The sequence below is a fragment of the Macaca fascicularis genome, chromosome 6 (genome assembly GCF_037993035.2).
Source record: "Macaca fascicularis isolate 582-1 chromosome 6, T2T-MFA8v1.1".
In the NCBI taxonomy this organism is placed as follows: domain Eukaryota; kingdom Metazoa; phylum Chordata; class Mammalia; order Primates; family Cercopithecidae; genus Macaca; species Macaca fascicularis.
In genome coordinates this window covers 128,667,552-128,685,208 of record NC_088380.1, presented here as the reverse complement: position 1 = coordinate 128,685,208, position 17,657 = coordinate 128,667,552, and the positions used below count along the sequence as shown (strand labels likewise).

General features: G+C 37.7%; 1 protein-coding gene across 1 annotated transcript; it reads left to right on the top strand.

The window, feature by feature from the left end:
• Positions 1-666: 666 nt before the first annotated feature.
• On the top strand, positions 667-14,548 carry LOX (lysyl oxidase). Its single transcript, XM_005557605.5, has 7 exons — positions 667-1,573; positions 1,928-2,036; positions 3,397-3,534; positions 4,756-4,912; positions 8,430-8,525; positions 8,883-8,998; positions 12,288-14,548. The coding sequence occupies exons 1-7, from the start codon at positions 943-945 to the stop codon at positions 12,292-12,294; spliced, it is 1,254 nt and encodes a 417-aa protein (XP_005557662.1). The 5' UTR covers positions 667-942; the 3' UTR covers positions 12,295-14,548.
• Positions 14,549-17,657: the final 3,109 nt, after the last annotated feature.

Here is a 17,657-nt window from a genome sequence, read left to right as displayed (position 1 = left end):
GAGACAGGTTTATTCATTGCTGCAGCGTTAGCTGGCTTTGTTCCCTGTAAAATTTCACTTTTGGTTATTAAAATATTCACTGTAGGAAATAAATTTGTAACCCATTTCTCATATTACCTACACACAGAAAAACAAAATTTGATATCCTGGGGTTTATTTGCTGAGGGCGCTTCCCATAAAAGCAAGTGAGTGTGCGTTGGGAAATGTGTCTGGTTAACTCTTCTATGGATAAACTTTAGTCACAATCCTCCCCCGCCCCCCTCTCGCCCCCAGCACCCTCCCAACCTCCCGACTTCCCGCCTCTCAAGGGCTGGTGACCTAATAGCATTTTTCTTCGTGCATATTTTGGCGTCGCCCCATGGCCTGGCTGCCTTCGCCTGTCTGAGTTTTTTGAAATTCCTGCATGTTCGCCCCAGATTAAGCCAGTGTGTCTCAGGATGTGTGTTCCGTTTTGTTCTTTCCCCTTAACGCTCCCTGTGCAACGTGTCTGGGGGGAGGAGGGCAGGGAGGGGAGAAAGGGAGGGGCAGAGGCGAGGAGCTGTCCGCCTTGCACGTTTCCAATCGCATTACGTGAACAAATAGCTGAGGGGCGGCCGGGCCAGAACGGCTTGTGTAACTTTGCAAACGTGCCAGAAAGTTTAAAATCACTCCTCCTTCCTTCACTCCAGACACTGCCCGCTCTCCGGGACTGCCGCGCCGCTCCCCGTTGCCTTCCAGGACTGAGAAAGGGGAAAGGGAAGGGTGCCACGTCCGAGAGCAGCCGTCTTGACTGGGGAAGGGTCTGAATCCCACCCTTGGCATTGCTTGGTGGAGACTGAGATACCCGTGCTCCGCTCGGCTCCTTGGTTGAAGATTTCTCCCTCCCTCACGTGATTTGAGCCCTGTTTTTATTTTCTCTGAGCCACGTCCTCCTCGAGCGGGGTCAATCTGGCAAAAGGAGTGATGCGCTTCGCCTGGACAGTGTTCCTGCTCGGGCCTTTGCAGCTCTGCGCGCTCGTGCGCTGCGCCCCGCCCGCCGCCGGCCAACAGCAGCCCCCGCGCGAGCCGCCGGCGGCTCCGGGAGCCTGGCGCCAGCAGATCCAATGGGAGAACAACGGGCAGGTGTTCAGCTTGCTGAGCCTGGGCTCACAGTACCAGCCTCAGCGCCGCCGGGACCCGGGCGCCGCCGTCCCCGGTGCCGCCAGCGCCTCCGCCCAGCAGCCCCGCACTCCGATCCTGCTGATCCGCGACAACCGCACCGCCGCGGCGCGGGCGCGGACGGCCGGCTCATCTGGAGTCACCGCCGGCCGCCCCAGGCCCACCGCCCGCCACTGGTTCCAAGCTGGCTACTCGACATCTGGAGCCCGCGAAGCTGGCGCCCCGCGCGCGGAGAACCAGACCGCGCCGGGAGATGTCCCTGAGCTCAGTAACCTGCAGCTGCCCAGCCGCGTGGACGGCATGGTGGGCGACGACCCGTACAACCCCTACAAGTACTCTGACGACAACCCTTATTACAACTACTACGATACTTATGAAAGGCCCAGACCTGGGGGCAGGTACCGGCCCGGATACGGCACTGGCTACTTCCAGTACGGTAAGTACCCCCAAGTCCGCTGGAACCACCCGTGCACCTGGTCCCCAGCTATGTGGCTTCTCGACGTGGCTGCCTGGGCGCGGCGGGCCCCGGTCCTCGCAGATCCAATCCCTCCCCCAACGCGCCTGCAGTGGCAGCCCTGGAATCTAGTGCAAACCGCGCGTCTGGCCCCTCCTGCTTCCTTTTCACATTGCTTTGCAGCCCCGGGAGTCCCCAGTTCTCTTGCTGCCCCCTGCTCCACTCTGCAGTCCCGGTGGGAGAAGGGTGAGGAGTAAGGGACCTAGAGGGGTAGGGAGTTGGAGCGGGGGGCGCCGGGTTGTTTCACTGCTGCGCCCGTCGCCTGCTGACGTTTAGGTCTCCCAGACCTGGTGGCCGACCCCTACTACATCCAGGCGTCCACGTACGTGCAGAAGATGTCCATGTACAACCTGAGATGCGCCGCGGAGGAAAACTGCCTGGCCAGGTACGGGCTGAGATGTCTGAGGCCCCGCTCCCCGGTCTTCCTTCAGGGGGCGCTCTGGTGCCTGCTTCTGACTGCTACTGTTCCGCGCAGACAAGTGTTAGGAAGTGGGACAAGAGCTGGGAAGTGGGACGTGACCTCCTGGGCATGCTGACCTGGACGGAGAGTTAATATTTTGAAGATTTCTGTGGGTTCTGTCTCAAACTGCAGCACGAATCAGAGAGGTGGCGCAAACCCTTATCCTGGAGACTGAAGTCTCATGCTCTTTTTCCAAGATACTTAAACTTGGGAGTCGATTGTTTCCAATCACTTTTCATAAAACAACTATACAGTAATTCAAAACATTGATTGTAATGAAGGGTGTGTTAATACCCCCTTAAAAGAATGGGGGCAAATTTGCCATCGTAGCCTCATTGGTAAAGACTAAGTTTTCCTCTTTTGTTTGAGACCACGATGAACTTGGTTGTTTCGGTATTACTTCAGCCAGAATAAGATCATGAGCAAGAGCTTTGTTCTTCCACTATTCTAAAATAAAATAGTAACTCTGAGATTGGGGTTCTCTGAGTTTACTGCTAGGAAACAGCAGAGGGAGCAAAATATGTTTTAATAAAAATTTAATCAAAAATGTAAAGTGTAAAATAAGGTCATCAATACCATCTGAACATATAGCCACACTAAATATATTAGTAGGAACACAGTAATGTTTATTTGTACATTTCTTCTACTTTGACCCTTTACAATTGTCAGGCTAAAGGAAGTGAAGACATCCAAGCTCATTTTCATTCCTGAGTCTTGCATCACTCACACCATTGAACTCCCTATGATGTTTTTACAGTACTGCCATTGTTTTGGGGTAGTGAAGTTACAAAATTATTAATTTAAATCTGGGTATGCTCTTCTAGAGTTATTTCCTCAGTTTGCAACTTATTAACTATTTTGAAAGTTTTGCTAAATTTGAAGTTCGTAATATCTGTGAATTATTTTTTATTGGGGGATTATTTCCACTTCAGTTTCACTCGTTCATATGATCAAACTTGAATTGATTCTAGACATAAAGTTTACTTCTGACATTTAGATTTTTAATGCTTATTTATTATGTTTTTACTGTTAAAATCTGTGGATTTCCATAGTTGTTATTCATTCACTTATTCACCAAATATTCATTGAGCTCTGACTGCTCCAAGACTGTTCTAGGAGCTTTTCAGCAATGAACCAAATAAACTAAATGCCCTGGCCTCTTGGAACTGATAGTCTAGCTGGGGAAGGAGGATTGTCACTACTATATAATGGAGGTTTTATTTGTAGTTTTGTCTTTAGTTAATATTCTATGAATATAATAATTTTTCTTTTTTCAAAATCACAGTACGGCATACAGGGCAGATGTCAGAGATTATGATCACAGGGTGCTGCTCAGATTTCCCCAAAGAGTGAAAAACCAAGGGACATCAGATTTCTTACCCAGCCGACCAAGATATTCCTGGGAATGGCACAGTTGTCACCAGTAAGTAAATGGGCCTCCTGAGTACTTTTGAGTTGCTTTTCAATTTTCGGGTGATTTTTGACATCACAAATGCAAGTCTTATTTCTTACCTAAAAGGAGAAAATTGCTATTATTTATATTTTGATTTTTTCTCTATGTAATTTGACATAACCCATCTACTACAGGATCCTGTTATCTTTTGAAATAGAAAATCTGAGGCCCAGCTTATTAAAGCTGTTGATAGGATACAGCAATTGACTTCAATAAAATTTACTCCAATGCATTACAGATAGAATTTCTTTACAAGTCCATTACAGCCAAGATCATCTACAGTTAGTTAGCATTAAATAGCCTTTCATAAAGACCACACGTTTTTTATCACAAGGATTCAGAAACCATTCTCAAAGAAAGATGTAGATGATACACTCCCTAAGCTCAAAAAGACCTGTATCAAACCCAAGGTGGTTGCCTGTTCTATCCTAAATTTAAGGAGTTTTACATAAGGTAATTCTATCATTTGCCTTAGTAACTTGCCTGGATGTTAATTGTCAGGAAATCCTGATGTGTAGCCTTAAACTTACTTCCTGAAATCCAAGCCAGTCCTCGTTGTTTTTCCTTATGTGGGAAGATGAACAGCTCAGCACCTTCTGTTTAATGAAATGACAAAAGTAGATATAAGTCACCCAATTTCCTGATAAAATAGGAATACTTTACTTCTAAATAAAAGTGTATACTACTTAAATAATAATGGTGGATAAAACATGCCATGATTTCTCCTTTGCGTTTCACTAATGATTTTAAATATGTGAGAACTCAATTTTTTTAAAAATCTCATAGAAACCTTGAAAAAGTAATGTGCTGCTATTTGGAATGAAACATCAGCAGTGGCAGCCAAGAGGAATACACTAGAGAACACATGGCAAGTTTCACTTCAGAACAGATAATTTATTGTCCATTTCTCTGTAATATTCAAAGACAAAACAGGGTGCAATAAGAGAGCAAAATAATGAACTAAGTCTTTTGTCCTAGTAGCAAAGTTAAACCTTGCAATTTTGATAGATTTATGTCCTGGGGGGCGGTAGGGGGGGAAACCCTAGCATGAATCTCTCTTTTAGAAGATAAATTTGGTCTCAATTTTAATGTGAAAACAAATTTGTGAAGCCATGGGGGAAGTCATTTAATATCTTCATTGCTTTCTCTGTATGTAACTGACCACCATCTTTTTGTTTTGTGGGACGTTAGACATTACCACAGTATGGATGAGTTTAGCCACTATGACCTGCTTGATGCCAACACCCAGAGGAGAGTGGCTGAAGGCCACAAAGCAAGTTTCTGTCTTGAAGACACATCCTGTGACTATGGCTACCACAGGCGATTTGCATGTACTGCACACACACAGGTATGTTGGCACCCTGAAATCTGGAACCTCAAGCCTCAGAGAGAAACAGGTCATCTACCATTAGTTAGCATTAAATAGCATTTCATAAAGAACACACATTTTTATCAAAAGGATACAGAGACCTTTCTCAAAGAAAACTGAAGATGATATACCCCATGAGTCTAGCATTTTCTTTCCTCTCACCACTCTTTTGTAAAGCATTCAATTTGAGGTCCACGTTGTCAAGATGGAAAATAATTGGGAAAAGGAAAATGACGGCTTGATGATCCAAATTACTTTTGAAATATTTCCCATTATGCATATAGCCCCTATTCATGATCACAGGTCAGTGTGGGTCCTTGTTATGTTCCACAATGAAGAACAGAAAATTACTCTCTGAAAAAGTCTGAATAGTCAACAACATATGCACCCATTCTGTATTCCTTAACTGGCTTAGTAAATAACTGTAAAAAACAAACAAACAAACAAACAAAAAAAACCAGATATCTCTGTTTTTTTCACCTGTGAAACCATTCCTTCCTTCTGTTTTATGCTGGAAATAGAATAGTGATTGGGGTTAGCAAATGAAGGAGAAATACATTTCTTTGAAAGCACTTTAAAAAGTTGTCTCTTTTAATAATGCAAATTAGAGCAGAAGGACACCATTTCTTTCTCCACACGTATATATTTAAATCTACAGTATAATTGATGTCAGATGTTGTTGGGATGGATTTTTCTAAAGTAGTGCTGAACTAAGCAGTTTGTGTGTTTTATCATAGGAAAATGCGTGTCAGTTAAAAGCTATGTCAGTATTTCCATATGAAACCCTAATTTGTAAAAGGACATTATAATTTGACTCCCGCCCAGATCTTGGCAAAGGGTAGTGAATGTACATAACTCAGGGTAGAAAGGGATCAGCAGTTGGCATCTTGGGAAGCAAATTCCAGGGCTGTGGCAGGAAGCTGTTTGGTGACCTAAATGTTACCATTGCTTTTTTCTCTGAGCTTAGAACATCATAGCAATTGGAGGGGGAAAGGTTAACTTCTACATGCCTCGGGACAGTATTTATTTAAGAAAGAAGAAATGTAACTTACCCACACATTATTCATGTGTGTGTATAGAGATTCCCTTTTCAGTGATCTGCAAGTCCTGTGCAAGGGACCTAGAGTTTATTCGCCCCATTTATAAAGAGAGGCACTCTGGACAGCTCACTCTGAAATATTTGAAGCTGGGATTTGGACAGCTCACTCTGAAATATTTGAAGCTGGGATTGTAGACATTATAGCACTTCTCGTCCCCCCCTTCTTTGGGGTAACCCCATTTCATTTTATATGGTAGCTTTCTTGTTAATCATCTTCCATATATGTTCTTTTTAACCGTTATTCACCAAATCTTGCATTGAGTGATTTATATATTTGATTTTTTTTCATTAGACCAATTTCTCTTTCACATGGCTTCATTTAAAGGAAAAAATAATCTCTCAATCACCCAGTGATGACTTAGATTAGTTTTACTGAATGCTGCTTAAATGTATTCAAGCATAAAACTAGGTATAACTTCTTTAGATTTATACTTGTATATATTAATAACTCCTGCATTCTGAGATAAAAATTTACATATTAAATATATACAAAACTAAAACAGCTGCATTCACTTATTAATTTAATGTAACAAATAGCATGTATTGCTAAAACTCAAATTGCTGATTTAGTGAGTCTCAGCTAACATTCTACATTTAATCTGTTTTTATATTTTGACTTTGCCTACATGAAATGCCTGATTGCCTTAGTAACTCTAGTTTTGGTTTGCCTGTGCAAATAAGCAAAGCTTATACTTAAATTCTGCCAGCTGATGAATTCTAGAGTGCCAATTTTGGCATTTTTAAAGGTCTTTTGTCTATTTGGAGGCAAGATAAGCATTGAAGCATTGTTTAAACCCATCTTAAATGAATATCTAATCCAATGAATCCTTTACAATGTCATGAACATTGTGGTAGTAGTAGAAGTAATAGCTAACACTTATTGAGTATGTATTATATGCTAGAATCAGAATTGTATGCTGGAATCAGACCAAAAATTCTTCATTTTATATTGACTACTCAACATACTGTTAAGTGATGTATGGATCAAGGTAGGAATCTAGACGATAACAATAGAATATGAGTCTCACTGCTGCAACACTGACCCTTCTGAGTTTGACCTGTCTGTGCTATTGTGTGCTGTATGACAGCACAATTCTCCCCTGCTCTTCCTAAAACAAGCTATAGCTAAACCAGCATTGGCAGAGCATGCCAAGGTGATTTTACTCTCTCTTGGGTGACCAAAGTGATCTTAAACAGTAAAGCAATATTGGTTGCTAGAATTGAGTGACAGTATTGAGTTAAAGTGAATCTAGCACGTACTTTTAAATTTAAATTATTGTTAGAATGAAAATACAAGTTAAAACATTTTGTGAAGAACTAATGGAATCAAGAATATACCTACAGACTCCAATCTGAGGAAACTTCTCCAGATTATAACATTCTTAAAAGCAAGGATTGTATTTGTTGTATTTTTCTCCTCCCAGCCTATAGAAGGCACTCATTTACTTATTGACGTGAATGTTTTAGCAAGTGGAGTGATGTGGCATTCATCAGTTTCGTCATGCATTTACCCCTTCAACAAAATATGTCATGTTTCAGTGACTGTATGAGAAAGAGTATAGTGTGGTAGTTAAGAACAGGGACTCTGGACCTTGATTATCTAAACTCAAAACCAGCTTAGCCACTTACTAGCTGGATACCCTTCGGTGAGTTATTTGATCTTAGTGTGCCTCAGTTTTCTCATCTATAAAATGGAGATAGTAATAGCACCTCATGTAGTTGTGAAAATTGAATTTTCATATGTGTGTGTGTGTGTGTGTATATATCCACACACACACACACACATATATATATTAAAATGTTTACAATTGTTCCTGCCACATACTATTTAATAAATGTTAGTTATTCAAAGATGCAACATAGACTCCACCCTTAGGGAACTTGCAACCTCTGGTTAGCTATATTCTTACATAGCATGATTATAATGCAGAGCAAAAAGGGATAAATACTATAAAAGCTACCCACAATAAAAGTATCATGGCTGTTCAAAGTACAAGAAGGTAATTTCCAAAAGGGGAAATTGAGGAGGATTTCACTGAGAAGAGGACATTTGAGCTAAGTTAATTATTATGTGCCCTTTATTCTTGAACTGTTAAAATTCTAGAATTTTGGTAGAGAACTATTTTGTTCCTTCAGATTGCATTTATCTCTGGTGATATATGACACTTTTAAGAAGTGAGATGTACTACTACTTATATTAGTCCTATATCTTTTTTAGCTGGAGGTGCTATAAGGCTGAGTAATAAATACTTCTCAAGGGAGATGAAATATAAGTATAGTTTTATGTCAGACTTTTGTAAGTACTAACTCAAAATTTAATTTGCAAATAATAGCATATTATTTAGCATAGCCCGACCATATACCATCATGTAAAATTTTGTATGTTGTTTATTTTAGGGATTGAGTCCTGGCTGTTACGATACCTACGGTGCAGACATAGACTGCCAGTGGATTGATATTACAGATGTAAAACCTGGAAACTATATCCTAAAGGTGAAGACCTTTGAAAATACATCATGTATTTATATTGCAGATCAATAGGCCTTCCTTTCTAGATTCAAATGTTAAATAATCATGGTATTGGAAGCAGTTATATATCCTCAAACTATTTCTAAACAATCTAATCTAATCTAATCTAATCTAATCTAATCTAATCTGTCTTATTTTAAAGAACTTCAGGGGGAAATACGCAGTGTCCTTCCATAATATCTCCAGAGTTTAACCACTTAAGTTAAAAATCCCTTCCCTGCTTGATTTACCTAAGTCCCTCATTAACAATTTCCTTATTGTAGCCCTATGGAAAAAAAAATACTGAGGAACTCTAACACAAATGCTGTTTGTATTGTCCAGGTCAGTGTAAACCCCAGCTACCTGGTTCCTGAATCTGACTATACCAACAACGTTGTGCGCTGTGACATTCGCTACACAGGACATCATGCGTATGCCTCAGGCTGCACAATTTCACCGTAAGTGTTATTTGCTTAGCTAAGTAATTGTCACAAATAATTTTTGTTCATGCTCAAACATTATACATGGAATGTATCTGTTTCTACTACTACAGCAGCTTTCTTGTAAGCAGACCAAAGGCAGAAAATGGTATGCAGTCTGATTTTCTTTTTTCTTTTTTTTTTTTTTAATAATGGAAGGCAAAGGAGAATGTACTAAGGTTTTTAGTTTTCAGGAGAAGCTTACTTTTCAGGAGAAGACATAAACAGACCACAGTGTTTACCCAGAAGGCATTTGTGAAGGCCCAATACATCAAATTACTCAGTATGTAGAGTGGGTGAGCTTGTAGAAGCCCCAGTAGTTGCTTCCTGCCCCTTCCTCACAGTCCCTGAAAGAATTGCTAGGATTCTTCAAAGTACATTTTGAAAACCACCGCCATAAAGTAAGCAACTGAAGAGATCAACCCCCCTGGTCTGTACAAATTAAGATGTCATATATTTGAGTTCTAGAACCATGGATACTAGGAAAATACTCTGCAAAAGATTGAGGTATGTGGAGGTTTCTTCATAATATTCCTTCTCCTGAGACTCTTCTTTGAATGGAATCTTGAAAGATATCTATTCACAGGGAGGTGCTTTGATGAAAATAATGAAAGAAAGTTGGGTAGGTTTGCCTGCGTGCCTGTGTGTCCTGCCCCATCTCCTTAAGCACTACCTCCCCAAGTGTTGCTGGATGCTAGATTATAATTACATATGCCACTTGAGTTATGGCTTCCCAACAATGAGAATACTATTTCCATTGGAATGATACTCAACACTCAACAGCTTTGCTTTGTCACTGGGGAACCACCAGTGCCACTGGATCATACAGACAGGTATAGCACAGCTCTACTAGAAACTCATAATTAATAGAAATTTCTGCCTGATACAAAACCCAGGACTTTATACATAAAGAAGCAGAGACTGTGCTTTACAAGTGTTGTCACAGCATTAGAGATAGATGAAGCCTATGATAGCAAAAGAATAGCACTGAAAAAATAGTCACATACATTCTTGTGAACATGCCCACAGCACAGAAAACCTGGCAGGTTTTATGGCCCATATTGTGTGGAGTTGGTTATAGTATAACTAACCCCTGCCCCCCACCGCCAGAACACCTGTATAATTTAAGCTAAAATAATTTGCACTTAAATAAACAGATTAGTTAATTTTTCTTAATTTTTATAATTCCTTAATTTATTCATCCATTATCCATTTATTTATTCATTTGCACTCTCATTTTTGTACTGTTTGTTGATGCCCTGAACCAGATATTACTGAATAATGCAAACATAAATAGGACTACTAATCTCTATACTGCTGTAGCCTTATTACACTATTTTCAGTTAATTACTTAGGAATTTCTTTGTTTAATGTCTGTCTCCTGCTCCAGTCAGTGATGGCTGGGATCTAGTCTCTTGTCCACTGTTATATCCCGTTGTCAGGTACAGTCTGCCACCTTGCAGCCTCTCACTCACTGCTTAATGAATTTCTTTCTCAAATAATTTGAGTAAAGGCATTTGGAGTAGGGGAAGTGAGAGAATTACACATATAACTGTAATAGAGATAACAATATGAAAAGTTTAAAATAAAATGTGATGGGATCAGAAGGACCTTTGTTATAAGTTTGGTAACTCCCAAGTATGTCTTACTGACTTCCCACTAGAAATAGGTCTGGAGTGGTCTGTTCCATAGAATGTCTCTTGCTTTTAATCAGTAGATTCTGTTGAATTGGATATTGCCAGGTATTTAGAAGAAATAAAAATTGTTGTATTGCTCCAGCAATATGATTGTACAAGAGGGATTCCTGATGTGGTCATTCATATAGAGTTGTTTTTTTTTTCCCACTAGTTATTACTGAGTGTAACAAACTTCAAGAGTGGTTGAAGTTGGAATGTTTATAACCAATATAGATAAGATGAAAAAATGAAAAAGTGAAATTATTCATAATTAGTGATCATAATAAAATATCATACTTATTCTGAGTGGAAATATTGGGGAAAGTATAGAATATTTGAGAAAAAACCCCACACCTTCAGGATAATAATGCTCGCTTCTTATATTCTGACTTTCACATCAGGCCTTCCTTCCTAGGAATCAGAGTTCAGAGAGAGGAGAGGTGTCTTTGGGCTGAGTTTCAGGAGTGACTTTAGGATACATTTGAATTGGGCCTTGAAGTCTGAGGGATGCACTGGGGAGCATTAAGGAAAGGAAGCCCAGGGCAAGTCAGCATCACAGGCAACTTGCATGGCAGGAGGAAACTGCAGGGCATGTTTGGAAAAACAAGTCTTCTAGTTTGGCTAAAGCATAAATTTCGTGGAGTTAGGAGTTGGAGAAAAAGGATGGAAAAGTAAGTTGGGGCCAGATGGAAGACAGCCCTGAAGAGCAGGCTAAAATTTATTCTGGAGGCAGTGGGAGGCTGAAGCTTTTTGAGCAGGAAGTGTAACTTGCCTAAGGCCCTCAGGTCATTCTGGTGGCTGTGTAAACAGCAGTGAGTGTCACTCTGAAGACATATCATTTATCAGTTCACTGATTTCTTTTCCTGCCAGATATTTAAGAGCATTCTGTTGATGTGTAAAAGCCACCCAGTAAATAAGTGTGTGCTGTTAATGTACCCTCTCTCCTTCATTTTCCTCATTGAAACAAAATGTATGGACAAGGTGACTCTGAGGCTCCTTTCAGTTATAAAATACTGTGTAAGTTTTTTTTTTTTTTTTCTCATCACAGAATTTACTGTTTGGAAATTGATAGCTTATGATTTGGCATAAGTGCATTTTTACTTCCTTACATGAAGATCTATGATCGCATTTAAATACAGTAATATTTGATTGATCTTTTGGTCCAGTTTCTGCCTATTAATGTATTATTCTATATCCAAAGTCATGCTGGAGAAGGACTAATTCAAGATGGAGCAGAGGCCTTGACTCTGCTTCTTGGTGGATGTGCCACCCTTGTTCCATGGAGTGAATTCCCCTGGTCAGGGCTGCTGGTGCCAGAAGTCCTGCTGTACTCTTGAGTGTTTCAGAACTGGTTTCTTGCCGCTAAATGTGAAGAGTGTAGGCATTGGGTATCTCTGCTGTTGACATAGTCACTATCTTCAAACCATTATTAAAATGATATGCTACTGCATAATTTCACAACATGATTGCTGCTTAGATGGAGGGAAACTGTTGCATAAAGTTTTTAAAAGGTTGACTTTAAATTTGTCTATTGTACTCATTCATTATATTATAAGGTTAATAATTTGTCTTATTTTGTTTTCTTAATCTAGGTATTAGAAAGCAAGGCAAAACTCCCAATGGATAAATCAGTGCCTGGTGTTCTGAAGTGGGAAAAAATAGATTAACTTCAGTAGGATTCATGTATTTTGAAAAAGAGAACAGAAAACAACAAAAGAAATTTTGTTTGGACTGTTTTCAATAACAAAGCACATAACTGGATTTTGAACACTTAAGTCATCATTACTTGGGAAATTTTTAATGTTTATTATTTACATCACTTTGTGAATTATCAGTGTTTCAATTCTGTAATTACATATTTGACTCTTTCAAAGAAATCCAAATTTCTCATGTTCCTTTTGAAATTATAGTGCAAAAGGGTCAGTATTATTTAAGTGAATGAGCCAAAATGACTTTGAAGTGAAACTTTTCTAACGTGCTGGAACTTTAGTGAAACATAATAATAATGGGTTTATATATGTCATAGCATAGATGAATTTAGAAACAATGCTCCTACTGTTTAAATACATATGGACACATCTGGTGCTGAGAAAGAAACAAACACATTACCATTGGTGTCAAGAAATATTACTATATAGCAGAGACATGGCAATACATGTATTCAGATAGTTACATCCCTATATAAAAATTATGTTTACATTTTAAAAATAAGTAGATAACTTTCTTTCTTTCAAATGCACAATTTCATTTTGACTTGAGTCAACTTTTATTTTGGAACAAATAAGTAAGGGAGCTGCCCAATTCCTGTCTGATATTTCTTGAGGCTGCCCTCTATCATTTCATCTTTCCCATGGGCAGAGAGGTTGTAAGTGGGATTCTTAATATCACCATTCTTGGGACTGCTATATGTAAGGCAGCCATGAAACTGGGAAGTCATTTTGATGACTGATGTGATACATCCAGACATAATATGCATTTAAACATATTAAAATATTTGCCAAAGATACAATTTTCTTGCTGACGTAAAATCATACAAACAAGTCCCCCCCAAACCACAACTGTCTCTCAAATAACTTAAAAAAAATTGAAAAACATTTTAGGATTTTTCAACTTTTCTAGATTTTAAAAAGATGTTCAGCTATTAAAGAGAGGATTGCTAAAAATTTTATATTATCTAGAACACAGGAACATCATCCTGTGTTCTATTCAGGCTTATTCAGGAATCAGTCACACACATGTGTGTGTCTGAGATATAGTCTAAATTAGCAAAGCTCATAGTATTACATACTTGAGGGGTTGGTGAACAAAGGAAAAATATACTTTCTGCAAAACCGAGGATCATGCTGCGTAATGAGACAGGTGTGATTGCATTTTAAACTGTGAAACCATGTGCCATAATAGAATTTTGAGATTTTCGCTTTTTCCTAAATTCAAGAAAATGAAATTACACTTTTAAGTTAGTGGTGCTTAAGCAGAATTTTTCCTACATTAACCAGTATTAAAATCTCAAGTAAGACTTTCCAGTGCCAGAACACGTTAGGTGGAATTTTAAAAGTGCATTGGCATCCTGTATTACATATCATAGAATTGTAAAGTCAACATCAATTACTAGTAATCATTCTGCACTCACTGGGTGCATAGCATGGTTAGAGGGGCTAGAGATGGACAGTCATCAGCTGGCGGATATAGCGGTACATATGATCCTTATCCACCAGGGCACACGCTTACCAGTAGACAATACAGACAGAGCTTTTGTTGAGCTAGTAACTGAGCTATGGAATAGCTTCTTTGATGTACCTCTTTGCCTTAAATTGCTTTTTAGTTCCAAGATTGTAGAATGATCCTTTCAAAATGTAATCTTTTCTAATAGAGATATTTTAATATACTTGCTTTCTTAAAAAACAAAAAAAAACTACTGTCAGTATTAATACTGAGCCAGACTGGCATCTACAGATTTCGGATCTATCATTTTATTGATCCTTAAGCTTGTATTAAAAACTAGGCAATATCATCATGGATATATAGGAGAAGACATATTCACAATCATTCATTGGGCCTTTTATCTGTCTATCCATTCATCATCATTTGAAGGCCTAATATGCCATGTACTCACATGCTATGCATTGAGACATAAAAAAGACTGTCTATAACCTCAATAAGTATTAAAAATCCCATTATTACCCAGAAGGTTCATCTTATTTTATTTTTAGGAAATAAAATTACATGTCTATAAAATTTCAATTTTAAGCACTATTGTTTTTCATGGCCATAATTTATTTTTAAAAATAAATTAAAGGTTAACTATATGCATGTGTGTATTTCTAATAATTAAAAATGTGTTCAATCCCTGAAATGTCTGCCTTTGAAATATAACACCTACTACTTGGTTAATTACAATTTTTTTTTTCAATTAGGAAGCTAAAAATACTACTTTATTCCTTATGTGAACTTTCATTCCCCTCCTGGCACCTCTAAACACACCCAAGTAACTCACAAGTACTGATTTAACACTCAGTATTTTTGAACTTCTTTGAATTATTTTGAATTTTGAATCTCTTCTCTGAATAACTGCCAAAACTCAAAGATAATGATTAGTTGATGGAGGTTATCAATTAATAAAATAAAGAACACAGTCCAGTCTTACCAAACTCTAAATACATTTTAAAAAATAGGAACTGGCAATGATAAAAAGAATGCTGAGTACTGACAGGAGATTGGCTTTTACACTAAAAAAAAAAAAAAAAAAAAAAAAAAAAGAAAGAAACGGACTAAATAGGAACATAATTTCGGAGTTTATGAGTCAGTTTACAATATGCCATATTAGTAATCTCATAATGATTCAGACCACAGTCTGGGTTAAAGATGTCTTGACCTCTGAGGCTAGCACTCAGTCTTCCAACAGTAGCATAACATATATGAGTATACAACTTGCCTATTTCCAGAAAATCTGTATATTTTTATAGAATAACTTTATTTACAATTTCTATCATCCAATTACTCACTAGGCATTATCTGTAGTAACTTTTTTCAGAATATTCAGATGCTAGAAGAAATGCAATTCACTAAAATTTTCCTGGCACTGAGAGTTAATCTTTAGCAGATTGCATGAAAATACTGAATTCCTGGTAAGGAGATACTTTGTTTATAAAATAATGTGTTTTGATACCAGTCAGTGTATTAACTGCTAACTAAAAAGTACCCTTTTTTCTATATATATTTTTTCTTTTGAACTCATATTCACAATCAATATATTGAATCAGTGAGTTAAGTCTCATTCCTAGCTACCAAAATTCCTGGGCCACTTTTAAACACTAAACATTTCATTTATCCTCTAACCTGAGATGGTGCTGAATTATTTAAATCTGAATGTAAGATGCATTAAATCTTAGCTGATGGTATATAAACATTTAATTAATATAAAACTGCTTGCTATAAACTAAGTAACATGTCATTTGGTGTTATGTTTTTAATGAAGTTTTAGATTCCCCCAAAGTTTTCAGGAATGTTATTTGTAAGACATTTGTAACTTTTTTGAAGAACTCTTATTTTAAATGCTCAGACATTGGCTTGATATTCTTCTTTGCATTCTCATATTCTTTTATTATACATCTATACTATGATTGCAAGATTTTATAAAAATGCCTTGAATAAATGATTTCAAGTGTCTATAGTAGTCATTTGTTGTTATATAAATAAATCATCTGAAGTTCATTTTAGGTTAAAATGTTATAAGCCATGGATATGGTTGGTAGTTTTTCTTAATTGCCTTTTGTATTCACAAGTTGTTTAATAAGATCACATGACTGGAAATTTGTCTATGATGGATAAAAATTTAGCTGATGTTTTGTGTAGACACTGTGGTCATACATAAACTTTTATCACCATTACCAGCTACTTATAAGGACACACAGCAGGCATTGCAAGAACAATCACACTGCTTTAATTAGGGTTTACAAGAAATATATCTGACTATAGATGTAAACACACACATATGTACATATTTGTTTAGGGAATACATCTAACTCTAGCTATAAACTATTTACGTAAAGAGATACGTTGCTGTCATAGTAATTCGTATTTAAACCTGCATCAGATTAGCCAGAAATCTCGCAACATGAGAGGGCAAACAGGCCCAAACTTTGGGCAAGTGTTTTTGGGGAACAACTCACAAAATTAACCCACAAAAGCAATTCATCCTTAAGGAGTCTTGCAGGTAAAACAGATGTAGACTTGTGGCTGGCAATTTGCAGATTCGAGTTGCAGAATAACAGTGATACTTAAAACCACAAATTTCCTGTTTCTATCTCCTGCTCAAGGCAAAGCATCATCATTGCAAAGATGATTTCCTTTGTCTCATCAGTGTACAGTGTTTCAAGCAGTGTTCGTTAATTAGCTCAGTAACCAAAGATAGCAGTGTGTAGATCTTTCCTTTTTGTCTGAAAACTTGTCTGTCTTTATGTGACTCATTTGTTAATATTTCTACTCCTTACCACAGATGTTACTAGAGGATTAACACACAGGTTGAATAAATCACTAATCATAGCAATTTGTAGCTTAAAATCAGAGGCCTTTTCCCATACTTCTTTTTAATTTGAAGAGTAAATAATATTTACATAGAATTAGGAGAATATTGATTTCCTAAAACATATACTAAAGAGTTCCAGTTTCACAAGATACTCAAAAAGGATCCAATATTAAGTAAGTATGGGAAATGTTATCTTTCCCATATTTTGGGAGATTCACAATACTTTTTAGCATATATAAGTATCTGAGAAATCCTGCGGCAAAGAAACCACTTCGTTATCTAGTGTTTCTTAAATTTGTTTTGTCACAAGTCTTTTTTTAAAATAGCTCTCACTATCCTAGTATACAATTTTTGTTGGAAAACTCTGGGATACACCAACTTAAGTAATTTTAAATTTGTAGAAATGAGATCATTTGCAAAGTATTTAAAATAAATGTGGCAGCATTTGAGCTATAGGACACAAGGATACTGGATATCCAAAACTCACTAATTTACTGCCTGCCTCACTTTCTAAAAACTACAGAACATGGTTAAATAAGACCTTTTCAGTAGAAAGGATTATTTAACTCTCTAAATCATGTTCTATTTTAGAAAAAAATATAGGTTTTTCCTATTTGTTAGATAACTTGAATGCTTTTAGGTAGCGCTTATTAAAATCTCTTCCCTCACAAATCTTAGTTGTTTATAACACTAGAGTGAAACAATCATTTTCTTCATGGTTCATTCAGTTTGTATACTTAAAAGTATATTATGCATAACTGCATGACTTAATTTTCAATTAAAGTTTTGTACTTCCCATTGTGGGCAGAGAAAAATGGGATTGGAAATAAATGGCTTGGAAGGATGTATTCATATATTTATAATTTGCTACCAATAACTTGCTTGTTTCTTAATTATGCGAAGTAGCCACAAACTTTGGAGAGAGAAAACAAATAGA

What these genes read in the sequence shown, in the direction of transcription:
- LOX (XM_005557605.5), top strand. Translation starts at nt 943, where the DNA reads ATGCGCTTCGCCTGGACAGTGTTCCTGCTCGGGCCTTTGCAGCTCTGC. An exon ending in GAGGAAAACTGCCTGGCCAG is followed by an intron (nt 2,037 to 3,396) that starts GTACGGGCTGAG and finishes TCAAAATCACAG; the next exon opens with TACGGCATACAGGGCAGATG. An exon ending in CTGGAAACTATATCCTAAAG is followed by an intron (nt 8,526 to 8,882) that starts GTGAAGACCTTT and finishes TGTATTGTCCAG; the next exon opens with GTCAGTGTAAACCCCAGCTA.